A 15,469-nucleotide genomic window follows, 5' to 3' on the forward strand; every position below is an offset into this window, starting at 1 on the left:
GTCCTCAAACTTTTTAAAGAGGGGGCCAGATCACGGTCCCTCAGAGAGCTGGAGGGCCGGACTATATGAACTACTAATTCCTACTGTAACACCTCGGCTGTGCTCACTGCCCAAAAAACCTGGCAGGTCGGATCAGACTCCTCTGCGGGCCGCATGTGGCCCACGGGCCGTAGTTTGAAGACCCCTGCTTTAATGTTTATTCGACAGCAGAGAGGTTTCAAACACAATGTGCCAGCCTTAGCATTCCTGGGATAACATCCAAAGACTCTCAAGTTTTACTTAAAACCTAAAACCAATTTGAGGAAAGGAAGTACTAGTTCCTCTGTAAAAAACAACAGAACAAAAAGAATAGCTTTCTTTTTCGTAACCATTTTCTTTTTCGTAACATGTATCAGCCTTTACTGTAAATACATTTTGCTTGTTTTTTTCTGCTAGTATAAGCTCTGAAAGGAAAGGTCTATATCAGTCTGTTTATCACTGTCTCACCAGAACTCAGCCCAGTGTCCCAGCACGCCAATGGTTGCTCATTGCAAAAGGAACAAATGAGTTCTTTTCATCACTATCTTTTTTTTTATATATATAATATATTTTATTGATTTTGTACAGAGAGGAAGGGAGAGAGATACAGAGTTAGAAACATTAATGAGAGAGAGTCATGGATCAGCTGCCTCTTGCACACCCCCTACTGGGGATATGCCCGCACCCAAGGTACATGCCCTTGACCGGAATCGAACCCGGGACCCTTCAGTCCCCAAGCCGACACTCTATTCATTGAGCCAAACCGGTTTCGGCATCACTATCTTATTTTAAACTATTTTAATTAATTTCAGAGAGGAAGGGAGAAGGAGAGAAAGAAATATCAATGATGAGTGAGAATCATTGACCGGCTGCCTCCTGCATGCCCCCTGGTGAGCCCACAACCAGGGAATGTGCCCAGACCAGGAATAGAACCTAGACTTCCTGGTTCCTAGGCCAGTGCTTAGCCACTGAGCCACATCAGTGGCAGTAGAAACACAGCATGCTAATAGAACTAAGATATAGGTCCAAAGAAAAGTATGACATAATATAAGCTACTCAATTAATATTGTTGAATGAATGTTTTGTTCTCTGGTTAAGACTATGCTATGCAAAAGGTAGGATAGTACACTGTTGGGATGAAAGGACTTTTACAATCATCTAGTTCAACCACCCATGCAGTGTCTGCATTCCTTCTACAAATGTTTCTTCAGAGAATTGTCTATCATACCCCACCGATCAGATTCAGCAGGTCTAGGATAGAGCCCAAGATCTCAAGTGATTCTGGTGCATGTTAAAGTTAGTGATCTGTTTTGCCATAGCACAGCCAAAAGGTCATCCAGTCTACGTCTGAATTCTTCCTTCAGCAGGTAACCACTGACTGAGATCGTATCTGGATGAGTTTTTAAAAGTTATTTCCCGTACTAAAGAACTCTTTCATCCACTGGTCCTAATTTGATCCATCGGGACTATTCAATATAGTCAACCCGAGAGTGCTGGAATAACACAGTTATCAGTATGACGAGTACAGTTCCCAGTGTACCTCCAGGTTCTGCTGCATCTCCTCTCCGCAGTGCTCCATATTAGAGGCTGAACATACAGACAATGGCCTGAACACATGACAACAGACTCAGACCCATAATCTCTATAGCAACGGTCCTCAAATGGTCAGGACTTGGTCTGTGACTGACAGCTTCCTTAAATTTTTGGCCCCACTTCCAATCAGGACCAACTGGAGAAAGCCAAATATGCTCCCCAAATCGGTCATGTAAGATGCCCCCCTTCTAACATCCTGCCTCCAGGTTCTCTGTGCCAACAGCCTCCAATCGGAGCATACCTGAAGCCTTTTGTTCACCCTAGAGCTTTCCTGCTTTCCTGCCTGCCTTCGGGTCTCTGCCAAATGCAAGGGATGGCGGCTGACTCCCTTTCTGTAACAAGCTCTGAATTACTGGTAAACAGGCTCCGCTTGTTCTCATTTGGGTGGTCTTTGTTTGTTCCAGGGGTCTTCAAACTATGGCCTGTGGAGTCTGATCCGGCCCGCCAGGTTTTTTGGGCAGTGAGTGCAGCCGAGGTGTTACAGTAGGAATTAGTAGTTCATATAGTCCGGCCCTCCAGCTCTCTGAGGGACCGTGATCTGGCCCCCACTTTAAAAAGTTTGAGGACCCCTGGTTATTCCCTTCAATTGCCCATAGAGATTTTTTTCCCCACTTCTAGCATACTGCCTGGAAAATACTAGATGCTTAATATACATGAATTAAACGGGTGAAACAATGAATAACTAGGGTAAGACTTTCAGACCCTTCATAACTCCCAGTGCTCTCCTCTGAACATGTTCCCGTTTGTCGATTTCCTCCTTGAAATGTGCCACGCAGAGCTTTATGTATGATCTGAGCATGCTCTAATCAGCCTGGAGAGGGGCTCTCACACCCTTTGTTTTAGCTGCTATATCCTTTTATTCAAGCAGATACAGATCAGTTTGAATTGGGGAGGGGAGAAGGGCAAAGCATACTTTTCAAGGTGCTTTTATCCTTGTCTAAACACCTCATTTCTTTCCCACACATGCTATGGGTGAAGCAGCCGAGGCACTGTCTTATGCTTGTTCAGTTATGGGGCGTGCACCAAGGGCAGGGCTTATAGTCTCCTTATTAAAATTTACTTTGATAGTTTCAGCCTCTCAGTGTGGCTCCTCATGACTGGTTCTTTAATGAATTCATTAAGTGGCTGCGGTCCACTGTGTGAGGAACTGGGAAGACAGAGATACAAGATCAACTGCCTGCGGGTAGACATGCACAAGGCAGGCAGGAACAATCAGAGATGGATGAAGAGAAAGGGAATAAGAAGGCAGGTATTGAATTCAGACTTGGATGGTGGGCTATCGCAGCAGCCTTCTTAAATGAGGTAACATCTGAGCTTACATTTTGAGATCCTGTTTCTGTCAGATTATATCCACTATATCTCCCAGTTTGTGTCAGCTGCACATTTGATAAACATTTCTTGTTTTATATATACACTAGAGGCCTGGTGCATGAAAATTCATGCACTGGGAGGTGGGGTGCGGGGGGAGACAAGAGGTCCCTCACCTGGCTTGTGCCCTCTTGCAGTCTGGGACTTCTCGGGTGTGTCCATCTACTAGCTTAGGCCTGCTCCCTAGGGGATTGGGCCTAACCTGGCAGTCAGACATCCCTCTGGCAGCCCAGCTTGTGGCTAAGCAGAGATCCCCCTGTGGGAGTGCACTGACCACCAGCAGGGCAGCTCCTGTGTTGAACATCTGCCCCCTGGTGGTCAATGCACATCATAGTAACCAGTCATTCCCAGTTGTTCTGCTGTTAGGATCAATTTGCATATTACCCTTTTATTGTATTGGATGTGTTCTAGCACAATGTCATGAAGGAAGAGATGGAGGACAGAGCCTATGGCATTCCACTACCATGCCCTTTCAGTGACAGTAACTCACTGATAATGCTTTTTCTTATAATCAGATGCAAATCTTTACAATTCAAATAATTAACCTTACAATTCTACCTCCTCCCCATAAAAATGTCATGAAAAGCTTGCAACATATGATGCCAGAGCCCCAACCCAGCTCTTTCTGTGGGTTCCCTGGTGCACAGCATATGAGCCCTGTGAACCAAGGCGGGTCTAGTGTGCCATGGACAGGTATGTGCGTGCTATGTCCCAGTGGCCACTGCTTCCTCTCTGGGGGCTCATAAACCACTGATAATCTCTTCCAGAGTCTTAACTAAGATTCCTTTTTACATCAAACTCATTCTTGGGTCAAATTTAATATCTCCCTTAAACATTCAATTGTCCCATCTACTTGTATACCTACCTCTCCTCAGTTTTCAGAGATAATTAATAGCAGCAGCTGTCTCGGTAGCATCAATATTTGCTCCTAAATCTTAGTGAAATATAAAATAAAATACAAAGGGCTTAGTGTAGCCCCCTTCTCAGATCTGGGCACTAACATTATTTCTATTTTCATTTGTTCCTTTAGTCAAATGCTAACACTATGCTAATTATTTTCCTGCACTTCCTCTCATGGATCCTCACAACATCCTATCAAATACCTTATTATTCCAACTTTAGAATAGTTGATTGAGGAATTAAAAAATAAAAGACACCCTCTGAATCTCTCAGCTCCGGAGACCGGGCGGATTGTGTCTAATACATTATACTAAGACACACACACCATGGCTCTTATTATTTTGGGGGTTTGTGTCTAACACGCTACACTAAGACAGACACACCACGGCCCTCACTATTCATTGGGTTTATCCTCGGGAGCAATTATCAAGAGAAGGACCCCGGGGTCAGGCCAGGGGTCTAAATGCCTTAAACCAGAGGGGAGGGGGCACACTGACACTTGTTAGCGTGATAACCAGTCTGGTGAGCCTAGAGTTGAAATATCACGATATCAAATTTGGAGACAAAGAGAGGGCAACATAGAAAGCTGATGATATAAATGGTGATAGTAGCGGTGAGTATGTGGGAAGGGGCACGGGAATGGAATACGGAGAGAGGCATGCCTAGTGAACAGGCCGGGGTAAGGTGCATGGGCCTATGTGTCACACCAGCGTCCTGTAACATCATGGGCTTACATGCAGGTTCCTAAGGCAAGCCTTCATCAGACAGGTCGCACTGGTGACCAGATAACCTGCTACTGAAACCAGGACAATTTTGAAATTGAAAAGGGCGCTTATAATAATTATGCCAGGAAAACAGGTGTAAACAGTGATTATTCTGGGAAAACTGGGATGTAGGTCAGCCTATCCATCGCCAAACTGGAGAGGAGAAGTGGATTAAAAAAAAGTCTTTAAAAAATTTAAAAAGTGAATTCAGTTAGGGACATGAGCGATGTCTGAGTAGAAATGGATCTTCAGCTTGGGAAAGAGGAGGATTAAAGGACAAAGGTGGCAGTGAGCAGAGAGGAAGGGGAGGGAGAGAGGAAGGAAAGCAGAGAGAAAAGAGCAAGAGGAGATCATTTCATGGGACACGGAAGAGTCTAAGAAAATGAGTTTCCAAAAGGCTGATAAGGAATCATCTTAGGGCTTAACTTTTTCAAAACAGTTTAATGAAATTCATTCTAAAATGTTTGCATGTGTATCTGTCTTAGTTACATTATTCTCCATTTGGCTATAAGTGTAGTTTAACTTTTCCTCGGTGGCTCACACACCCTGTGCTGCACATCAAATGCTGTATCACACCAGAGACAGGAACAGCCCAGCGGGAGAGACTCCAGGAGGAGCCCACAACCACTCCCGCAGACACGTCTGTGACGCCAGCCTGCCCTTTAGTCACCTGTCTCCTGAAACAGTAGTGAAAGTTATTACTTTTTGACTTCTAGCTCATAGTTTCATGGTTACCCTTGTTCATAATTAACTACAGAATTATAGCTAAAGTGGCTTTTCCTCAAACACTTTTCTTGTTGTCCAAAAAAGGTTATTTACTTCATGTTATTTACAACATTACAACTCCTATTTTTACTGCATATTTGAGATGGTGGCTCATAGTCAGCCCATTCTCTCTCATTTGCAATAACCTTAATTTGGGGTGTGAAGGAGATAAAAATCCCACTTCCCCACAAAGCAAGCTTAAATGTACCTAGAAAGGCTTCATTCTAAAGCCTTACCGTAATCATCAAAAGAAGTTTTCTATAGAAATAAAATGCAATGTGATAGCTTCCAAGCCTCTATCAATATTTTATTATAATTCTAGACACATAGAAATTTAAAAATTTCCTTTTTTATTTTCTGAAAAGAATGGAAGATCTGTTAAAATATCTGCATTACAGGTAAACTTTTTCTATAATAACTATCACATTCTAAGTAACATCTTGGTTCACAGATTGAATAAGGTGAGAAGACAGTGAAATATTAGCAGGCACTAACCTTCTTTCTTCAGGGTTATTTTTATAATTATCTAGAAGTGTAAGTAACTTCACTATCCTTGTAAACATATATCTGAAATATTTCACATCTATACTAATAAAAGGGTAATATGCTAATTAAATTGGGAGACCTTCCGGGAGACTTTCCTGGATGTCCTTCTAGACAAAGCCATGGTGGCAGGGTCCAGGCAGAGGCGGTTAGGGGTGATCAATCTAAGAGGGGAGGGCAGTTGGGGCAAGGTGGCAGGGGTTGGGGCAGTTTGGGGCAAGCAGGCCAGCAGGCAGAGTAGTTAGGGGGGATTAGGCAGGCAGGCAGGTGAGCTATTAGGAGCCAGTGGTCCCAGATTGTGAGAGAGATGTCCAACTGCCCTGTGGGATCAGGTCTAAACTAGTAGTCAGACATTCCCCAAGGGGTTCCAGATTGGAGAGGTTGCAGGCCAGGCTGAGGGACACCCCATCCCCATGCACAGGGTCACTAGTTACTACATAAAAAGATATGATACAATTAATAACAAACAAATGTTTATCTACATGTGGATTAGGTTGGATTCTATAAGCCGATTGCTAGGACAACTAAGATTCCCTCTTTCCAAAAGGTTTATATGATGAGAGACTGCAGTGTTAGTACATATAAGGATAGTCATTTCACCATTTTCTATTTAAAAATAGAGCCAGTTATTTCACTGGATCCTTACATGAAAATATTAGGCAAATATTGACAAAATCTGTTCTTCCAATGCAAGAAAACTAAGAAATATACTGTTTCCCGGATAGTGGAAATTTCTAATGAAACTTCTGATGCCAGCTTGTTCTGATAACTTCCAAATCTGTACCTTATTCTTATCTCCTATGTGGCTAGTTGCCTACCCAACATTCATCCTTCCTTCCTTACTAATGGAGCTTAGATGTTATTCAGAGAGGAATTGTGTCCAGTTAAAACACAACTACATTTCTCAGTCTCCTATGGGCTAGGCCTGGCCATGCAACAAAATCTGGCCTGTGAAATATAATGGAAGTTGCTGTGAAGCTATTTAAAAGAGGGACACAGCAGTTGCTGTTGTTGTCCTACACATTCCTCTCACTCACCATTACAAGGTACTCAACCTGATGTCTAGTGGACAGCTTAATTAGCTCCAAAGGAATCTTTCCCTTCCTTTCTTTCCCTTCCTCCCTTCCTCCCTTCCTTCTCCCTCTCTCTCCTTCCTCACTTCCCAATCTCCCCCACTCCCTTCCTTCCTAGTTTCCTTTCTTCCTTTCAGAATCACTCATTGACTTTCTATAATAACTCAACACTGTGCTAACATTTCAGAATCTACCTTCAAAGTTGGATTTTACCTTAGGTCCACTTCACCTTTTTTCTTCAGATAATAGAACTTGTAAAATTTGATTACTCTGAAGAGGAATATGTGTGGGTGGATGAGGATAAAATATGGGAGAAGAAAAATGGGGTATAGTTTGGGACATTCAGAAAGCAAGAGAGTCAATCAAATTAAAAAGAATTTTCAGTGTGCAAAAATAATACATTACTACAATTTACTAAACTACCAATATATTGACTTACATTAGAATTATTTTATAAACTATAATTGAAATTGTATTTAATTTATAAAAAATATAACCTGTTATCAACTAATATACTTTAGAGTGGGAAATGACACTTTTAAGGTTAAGAAAGACACGCACAGAAGAGTAGTGCTTTAAAGTATTTTTTCTGAATTTAGATATAAGAAGTTATGCTTTAATATTCATTTGCTTTGGTTCTTTGAAAATATGACTTTCACAGCAGATAAAAAATTTGGCAGGTCATGTAACAGTACCTAGATTTTTAGGAAAGATTTGATAAGATTCAATGAATGAGATCAATGGCTAAGATGTAAGTCACAGAATAAAAAGTAAATGATTCAGTAGAGAAAAATGAGACTTTTGGTTGACGATAGATGAATACACATTTCATTTCCTTCCAAAATCCTACTAAAATAAAGCAAGGGGGTATTTTCAACCTCTACAGTTATACCTACCAGGACAAACATAAAGGAGCTGAGAGTAGGGGAAGTCCAGAAACAACCCAAGTAGGTATTTCTGGAAGTAGGGGGTAAATGCTGGCAGCCCAACTTATATATCCAATCAAGAGAATTTAGAAGAGTATTTTCTGGCTCTGATCAGCCTGAGACTGATCATGAAAGACACTAGACTGATGACCATACAGTAAAGACCCCAGGCAAAGCGCCCTGCCATGTATGTGGAGCTTCCTGTCAGCTTTCAACTCTATTGCCCCTTAATAGGAACAAGCATCCAGGGACCACAGCTATTTGAAGAAAACCATTCACACAACTAGGTCAAAACCAAACAGAAAGACATTTTTTTTTTGAAGTAAATTATGCCGAAAAAAAGAAAACTTCAAGACATTTGTAATCAAGATACTGGAATTATCAGGAAAAACAAAATGTACAGGAGACGAGAAATAATCACAGGGTACTATATGGCTCAGAGGTAAAGATCATGTTAAAGCCATTGTGAGACAAACAGAATATTGACCCAACCAAGATCATAATGTATTGGAAGAATGGAAGAATCAGAAGTGTGGCTCTGTGTGTGTGTGTGGTGTGTGTGATGAAAAATAATCATTGTGGTTGTCAGTAGATGATGTCTAAAACAGAAAAATCAAGAGGTAGCAATATAAGCATGTTATTTAGAGAGATAACATGAAGAAGATAACCAATAGAATTAGCCAAAAGGAAGTGCCTCTGGGGAGGGAACAGGAGAGAGCTGTTTTTTGGTAACTGATAAAAAACAAAATGACTTTTTAAACATTGTATATGTATAACTAAGTAAAGAAAGATATGGATAAATGTTTTCAATTCATATGTGCATCCACAAATTTAAGGAAATTGACTTTAAACATTTTTAATTTTAATTAATTATTTTAAATGTATCTTTATTGTTGAAAGTATTACAGATGTCCCCTTCCTCTCATTAACCTTCCCATCACTGATCACCTCCGCCCCTACCTTACCCCCAGGCCTTCACCGCACTATTGTCTATACAACACTCCAGAATTTGTACATTTGGGGATTATACTAGTATGTATGTGTTTCATTGACTTTAGTATTGCTTAATGCATTTGTGAAATTGCCATTTAGGAATAACCGTCAGATATAAGTGCATTAAATATAAGCTTTAGTAATCTTAAAAATATTAGACTGTATTACACCTTGGCTGGCAGCTCTGCCTGAACCCTTAGGCAGCTGCAGATGCACTGTAGTTTGTGGGCAGATTTCTCTGGAAAACCTACTTTAATTCTGTTGTAGAGTAGCAGAGGCTTCGAGAAAAGTGGGGCTGTGGAGCAGTTGTTAGAGGTTGGGGAGGCACAAATTGAAGGGTGTGAAGAAATACACTGAAGCCATATCCACAGAATAACTGATTGTAACAACATTGCTAATAGGATCAAGAAATAATTTCAAACAATCTTATTCATATTTTAATGAGTTAAGGGTATATTGCATTGATTTAAAATAAAGCAATTTTGAGTGCAAAAGGAACAACAAAATAAACATACAAAAAAAGAAATACTTGTAAATATAAACATGGTTGTCAACACTAAAGATCTCAGTGGTGGCAGAAAAGAACCCCAAAATGAAATCAATGCTGAAATAAAAATGAGAAAACTCAAGAAATTCCTCTGTGATATAGAGAAAAAAGACAATGATGGAAATTGGGAGATAAGAATGAAACAAGACAGTGGAGACTAATATCAAATAAATAGAAGAAAATTTCACTGAGCTGAAGAAATTTGAATCTTTAGAGTATGTTTATCATGTGCTATGAAGGATTATTAAGAAAGGATGCGTACCTAGAAAGTTTTCCTGACAAATTTTAAAATTCTAGGATAAACAGAAATCCAAAAACTTCTAGACATTAAAGAAGAAGAAGAAGAAGGAGGAGAAGGAGGAGGAGGAGGAGGAGGAGGAGGAGGAGGAGGAGGAGGAGGAGGAGGAGGAGGAGGAGGAGGAGGAGGAGGAAAGAAAGAAAAACAAAGGAAGGAAAGAGAGAGTGGACTGCATTGGCTTTTCCACCTGCAATACTCAATTCTTTAAGACAATGGGAGTCATGTTAGAGTTTGTTTTAAAAGTAAAAATAAGACATTTGGACAGGTAAAAAAGTTAAAAAGTATATAACCCGCATTTATTTTTATGAAAAGATTACCTAAGGATATACTTCAGTCAAATTAAAAGTAAATTCAAAAAAAATTTTAAATTAAGAACAGAGGAAAGGTTTGTATATAAATAATAGTAATAACAATGCAAAAAGGTTTTGTATATAAATAATATTAATAACAATGCAATTAAACTTATAGCTGTTTAAAAAAGGATTCTTAAAAAAGGAATAAAATAACAATTAACACTAAACTATGTATAATAATGTTTATAAAAATTAATAGCAACCAGGAGCTAGAACTCCAGATTATTTCTTATAGGTGGGATAAGGGAATGAGGAAGCAAACGCATTACTAAAGGTTAAGTCTTACTATGGTTGAGGCAATTTATAGTTAAAATTCAGTATGCCAAAAGAGAAATAAAAATTAAAATGTATGTAAAAAAGATAAATTAATAACTTATAAGTTGTAGAACTTATAAAGGAAAAGAAGGGAAACTAGACCAGACTGGCAAATGTTGTGAAGTTAAAAAGGTTCAAATGTTAACATTAATGATCATAAAATTCTCTTTTTTAATGACAACGATTCTCTAATTGAGTTGTTTATATTTTAATCTAATCATAATCTATTTGTAAGTGACACAATCTGATATAAAAAGGGATGAACAAGAATTGCCAATATCAGTACTAGGCAAAGTAGAAGATAAACAAATTATGTTAACTCATACTTGTGCAATATTTTATAAAGCAAAAACATATACCAGGAAGATATAATATCCATGGACCTCAGTACATTAAACAGAACACGAAAATATGTAAAACAAAAACTACTTGAAATACAAGAATAATTAAACTATAATTATAGTAAAGATGTTTCTTAAAAATTTTTGACAGTTCACATAGACAAAAGTTAGGTAATAATGAATTTGAAAAACATAATTTAAATGTAATAATAATAATTAAAATGTTTGATTATATATGTGTGATCTTCTTTATTCCTTTTAACTTAACCAGTAGAGAATATACATTTGTTTTCAAATGCCCAAAGAACATTTGTAGAGGTTGCTTATCCAATAGATTACAAGAATAATCTTAATGAAACTGAAGTATCATCTAGGTCATAATCTATGATCATGGTGGTAGGGAGATTAGAAAGTAATAACAAACAAAAAAAAATCCCACACAATTATCTCCCCATTGGAAGTTACATTCACTAAATATCTCTTAAGCCAAATAGTAAATCAAAATGGAAGTAATAGGCTATTTAGAAAATGACAGTGGGAACCTAATCCTATGGTCCATAGGAAAGCTGTGTGCAAGAGGAACTTGAGCTTTAATGTTTTTATTATTTAAAGAAATCATGAAATCCAGACTCATGAAAATAACTGAACTGTAATTTTCAACTCAAAATTCAGAGCAAGATAAATAAAATAGGTCATAAAAGGACAAATTAATTAGTAGAAATTCATGAATAACAAAACAAAGCAATATCTAGGTATGGTCTCTCTCTCTCTCTCTCTCTCTCTCTCTCTCTCTCTCTCTCTCTCTCATAAGGAAATATTTATGAATGAGAAGGTGTCAACTAAGAAGATAGGAGACTATCAAATCCATCTAAAAATGTAGAGTACAGGCTTCTTTTATGTCAAGGAATGAGGGAAACAGGATTGGCAAGAGGTGATTGACTACAAAAGACATCTGGGTGCCAGCAAGGGTACAAGAAAGTTCCTGCAGTTCCCTTATATCCTGAGATAGTATGCATTGTTTTTATAAAACCCAAGCCAAAAGCAGAATCCCTCTAATGATTAATATGTCTATATACAAGACTAAGGAGAAGCTACTGAACAAAGGCTTGGAGTCAGAAAAGCCTACTATTTCACTCTGTTACAATACCCCCTTTTTTCTTGTCCATTCCTTAATCTAGAGGAAAATAAAGAAACTGGGTCTAGGCTCAATTAAGAGAGAGGATTAGCTTTAAGATGGAACAAGATTTGCCTGCCCCTTGTGCCCGTCTTATCCAGCTCTTATAATCTGACACATCTACCTCTTCCACAATGGTCCCTGAGCCACACAGAAGGCATTCTGCATGTTTCAGACAAAAAAAATGAAGAGTAACTTTTGTTATTGTGTTCGCCAGGACCCAAACCATGATGAGCTGGCCTCTGCTCAAACACTTCCTAACAAGTAATCTAAGGTGATCCTATTGTCTAAGAACCTTCATGTCAAGGATTCTAAGGTGAGTTCGATTTGTTCAGCGAAGTGGGTGCCCTAGTCACTAGAGACTGTGGAAGAAATATTCCAAGTGGGAAACACATTTTCTAACAGTTTCTTTCCCATTGAGAGGGAATCAGTCTTGTGGCAATGGAAAGCTTCAATTTATCTGGAAAATATATGCACGAAAACAAGAACATATTGATAACCCAAACTAAGTGGCAGCTGAATGAATGGATTTCATCCACCTGTGCCACAGTCTGATACTCAGGTTCAGTCATTTTAGTGTGTCACTAAGTTTGATACACATCTCATGTCAGGATACCTCATATTTCTAGCAATTTCACATGTACATTGTGTCCCAAAAATGTATACGCACTTTGAATAATTATTAATTCCAATGGGTTAAATCTGAAAAGAAAGTAGCATCAATTGAGCTCTCAGCTGTGAAGTGTGTATACATTTTTTGGGGACACATTGTATTTCTGGAACACTTATATACTTACTAGAGGCTCAGTGCATGAAATTCGTGCATCGGGGGGGGGGGGGTCGCCTCAGCCCAGCCTGTACCCTCTCCAATCCAGGACCCCCAGGATCAGGCCTAAACCGGCAGTAGGACATTTCTCTCACAATCTGGGACCACTGCTCATCTGCCTGCCTGCCTGATCGCCCCTAACTGCCCCCCTGCTGGCCTGGTTGCTCCCAACTGCTCCCCCCACTGGCCTAGTCACCCTTCACTGTCCCCCTCTGCTGACCTGGTCGTCCCCGACTGCCCCCCTCCCCCCGCATGGGCCTGGTTACCACACGCAGCCTGTTCAGTCATCCGTTAGGTTGCGATGGTTGCTTAGGCTTTTATATAAATAGATACAACATAAAAATGATCAATGTTATTTTTTTATTTGGTAATGCTTGCCATGTATATTCAACACACAGAAATTAGCCTAATTAGTTTAATATTTCTGTTTTGTAAGGAAAGAAACCAAATATTTTTAGATGTTCCAGGACCCTTCTGGAATACCTCGGTTATTCCCAGGTCAAGACTCCATTTATAATTTAAATTTTGCAAAAATTTTAAATTTTGAGACATTTTTCAAAAGCTATCAAAAATTCTGATAAGAATGTGGTTCTTTTAAAAAGGACAGTTATTCATTTATTCATTGTATAATTAGTTATGTTCTGGGCATATACTCTTATAAGCAAATAAAAAGGACAGACTTAAGTATGACTGTTTTTTATTAGAAGTTTAGATGGATTATTGTGGCACAAATACAAACACCTATAATTGGGAGAAATCATGATATAAATTAAAATCCAGGCCTGTGATAGCCCAGATGTCAGAGAATAACGATTCGCCTGCATTATAAATGTTCTGTGTAAAAGCCACCACCTTAGGCCTTTGCACTTTCTGTTCCTATTGCCTGGAACTCTCTTTACCCAGGATATAATCTCTGCTCAAACGGCACCTTGTTTGGCCACCCCATTCACACTCTCCTCTCCTCTCCTCAGCTTCTTTTCTTTGTGTCACTGTATGAAACATGCCTCTATCTCCCACTGTCTCTCCCACTGACATGCAAGCCCCTTGGAGCAGTGCTCTCTGTTTTGTTCACTGCTATCTTCCTGGTGCCTCCACCAAGGACTGGCTGATAGTAGACTCTAGATAAATATTTCCTAAACAAAGGTTGCTCCACAAACCATGGCTGTGTATGGAGGTGACGTGGTTTGATAAGTATGTAACAAATCCCTGAGGAGGGATGTTTGTCGTCGTGATCTCAATTCTTACACACTAGTATTCCTCAGTAGCATGTGAGACGGAGGCAAAGCCCACTTGGCTCTCCATGCTCTGGAGACCACGGTGGACCATGTCTGGTCTCATGGCTGCTGGGACGAGTGGAACGGTTCCTCATGGAAATGTCCAATAATTGTCATTCGCTTCCGGTCTGTAATTATGTTGTACCCAAACACACTCTATGGTTCCCTACTAAACTCTATAAGTTCTTTAAGGTCTGTTTCTTGATGATCTTTGTATGGATCATAGTGTTTAATGTTGTTCCTGGCATACATTTCCTTAAGAATGAATGAAGAGGAGTTGCAGTGATGTGATATTGGGTACCCGGCCCATCAATCTTAGGTTCAGGACCATCAATCCGCATCTTAGTTCTCCAAGCAGGAGTACCGTCATGATGGTGGGCCCAGAGAGAGAGAGAGAGATCATGCAGTGAGAATGGCTGCTCTACCAGTCCTGGTCTGCTTATATCTGGACTTCACATGAAACAGAAATGCATTTCAATCTTCCTTAAACCACTGCATTTGGGGGCTTCTTTGTTATAAGAGCTTATACTTTAACGTGCCCAATTTCTTAGTTGTGAAATGACAATGATACCTAGTGGGACAGTAGGGGTATTCAGTAGGACATTCGCTGAAAAGTGATAGCCAGAATTATCCAGACTTGTGCAGCTTTCCTTTAGCCTGATGTCAAAGTCATGGTCTGAGCAGAGAACCTGAAAGTGAGATGCCTGAAGTGATTTGACTAGTGCAAAATCAGTCACAGTCAAAATAGGCATGCTAGTACCTCCTTCTCTAACATACCTCATCCCCGCTCAGCTCCGGGGTCAGCCAGTGGCCAGTAAATGAAACAATAGACAGAGAAGCTTTGGTGGTGCTGGTGGCAGGGAAAGGGGTGCAAATAAATATTTCTGAAAAGGAATTTTTTTTTTTTTTATGATGGTGAATGTTATAGCAATTCTATTCCTGATCCCTAGGAAACTTTTGCTAAAATATCCAATCTTATTGCTGTTTTGAGGAGCTATGCTTAAGTGCTGAGTTCAGCCTGAAGGACAAGCGTGGAGGGTGGGACTCTTGGTACAGCAAGAAAGAGGCAAGCTAGCCGGGAACTGCTGCACTGTGGAAACCCAAGAGTATATGGGGCCGTGTGCGCGGCCAAAATACTGAAAAACTCACCCAAAGTTGGGAAACGGTGATTTCCACTGCTGATCCAGGACTAAACTGGAGACTCAAAGTATAGATCCTTAAAATCACTTGCATTTCTCCCACATCCTCCTCACCAAAAATAACTGGCATAGCCTTCTATTAATACTAAATTTCAAAATTCATGCATCACCAGTACATTTTGGGCATAGCCAAGTACTAATTTATTAAACAGAAATTTCTCAGCACTTACCCCGCTGTATTATGGGCTTGGTTCTCCAT

The 15,469-nt window shown here is 39.7% G+C and overlaps 1 protein-coding gene across 2 annotated transcripts in view; it reads right to left on the reverse strand.

The window, feature by feature from the left end:
- DEUP1 (deuterosome assembly protein 1) overlaps positions 1–15,469 on the reverse strand; it is a gene marked incomplete at both ends in the record, with an annotated part of 74,992 nt that extends 59,523 nt beyond the window's left edge. For both annotated transcript variants that reach the window (XM_084895392.1, XM_084895391.1), the window contains one exon: positions 15,441–15,469. In XM_084895392.1, the coding sequence (XP_084751518.1) occupies positions 15,441–15,469 (29 nt within the window). The remainder of the gene's footprint in view (positions 1–15,440) is intronic.

This window comes from Pipistrellus hanaki (assembly GCF_964339955.1).
Source record: "Pipistrellus hanaki genome assembly, chromosome: 9".
Taxonomy (NCBI): Eukaryota; Metazoa; Chordata; class Mammalia; order Chiroptera; family Vespertilionidae; genus Pipistrellus; species Pipistrellus hanaki.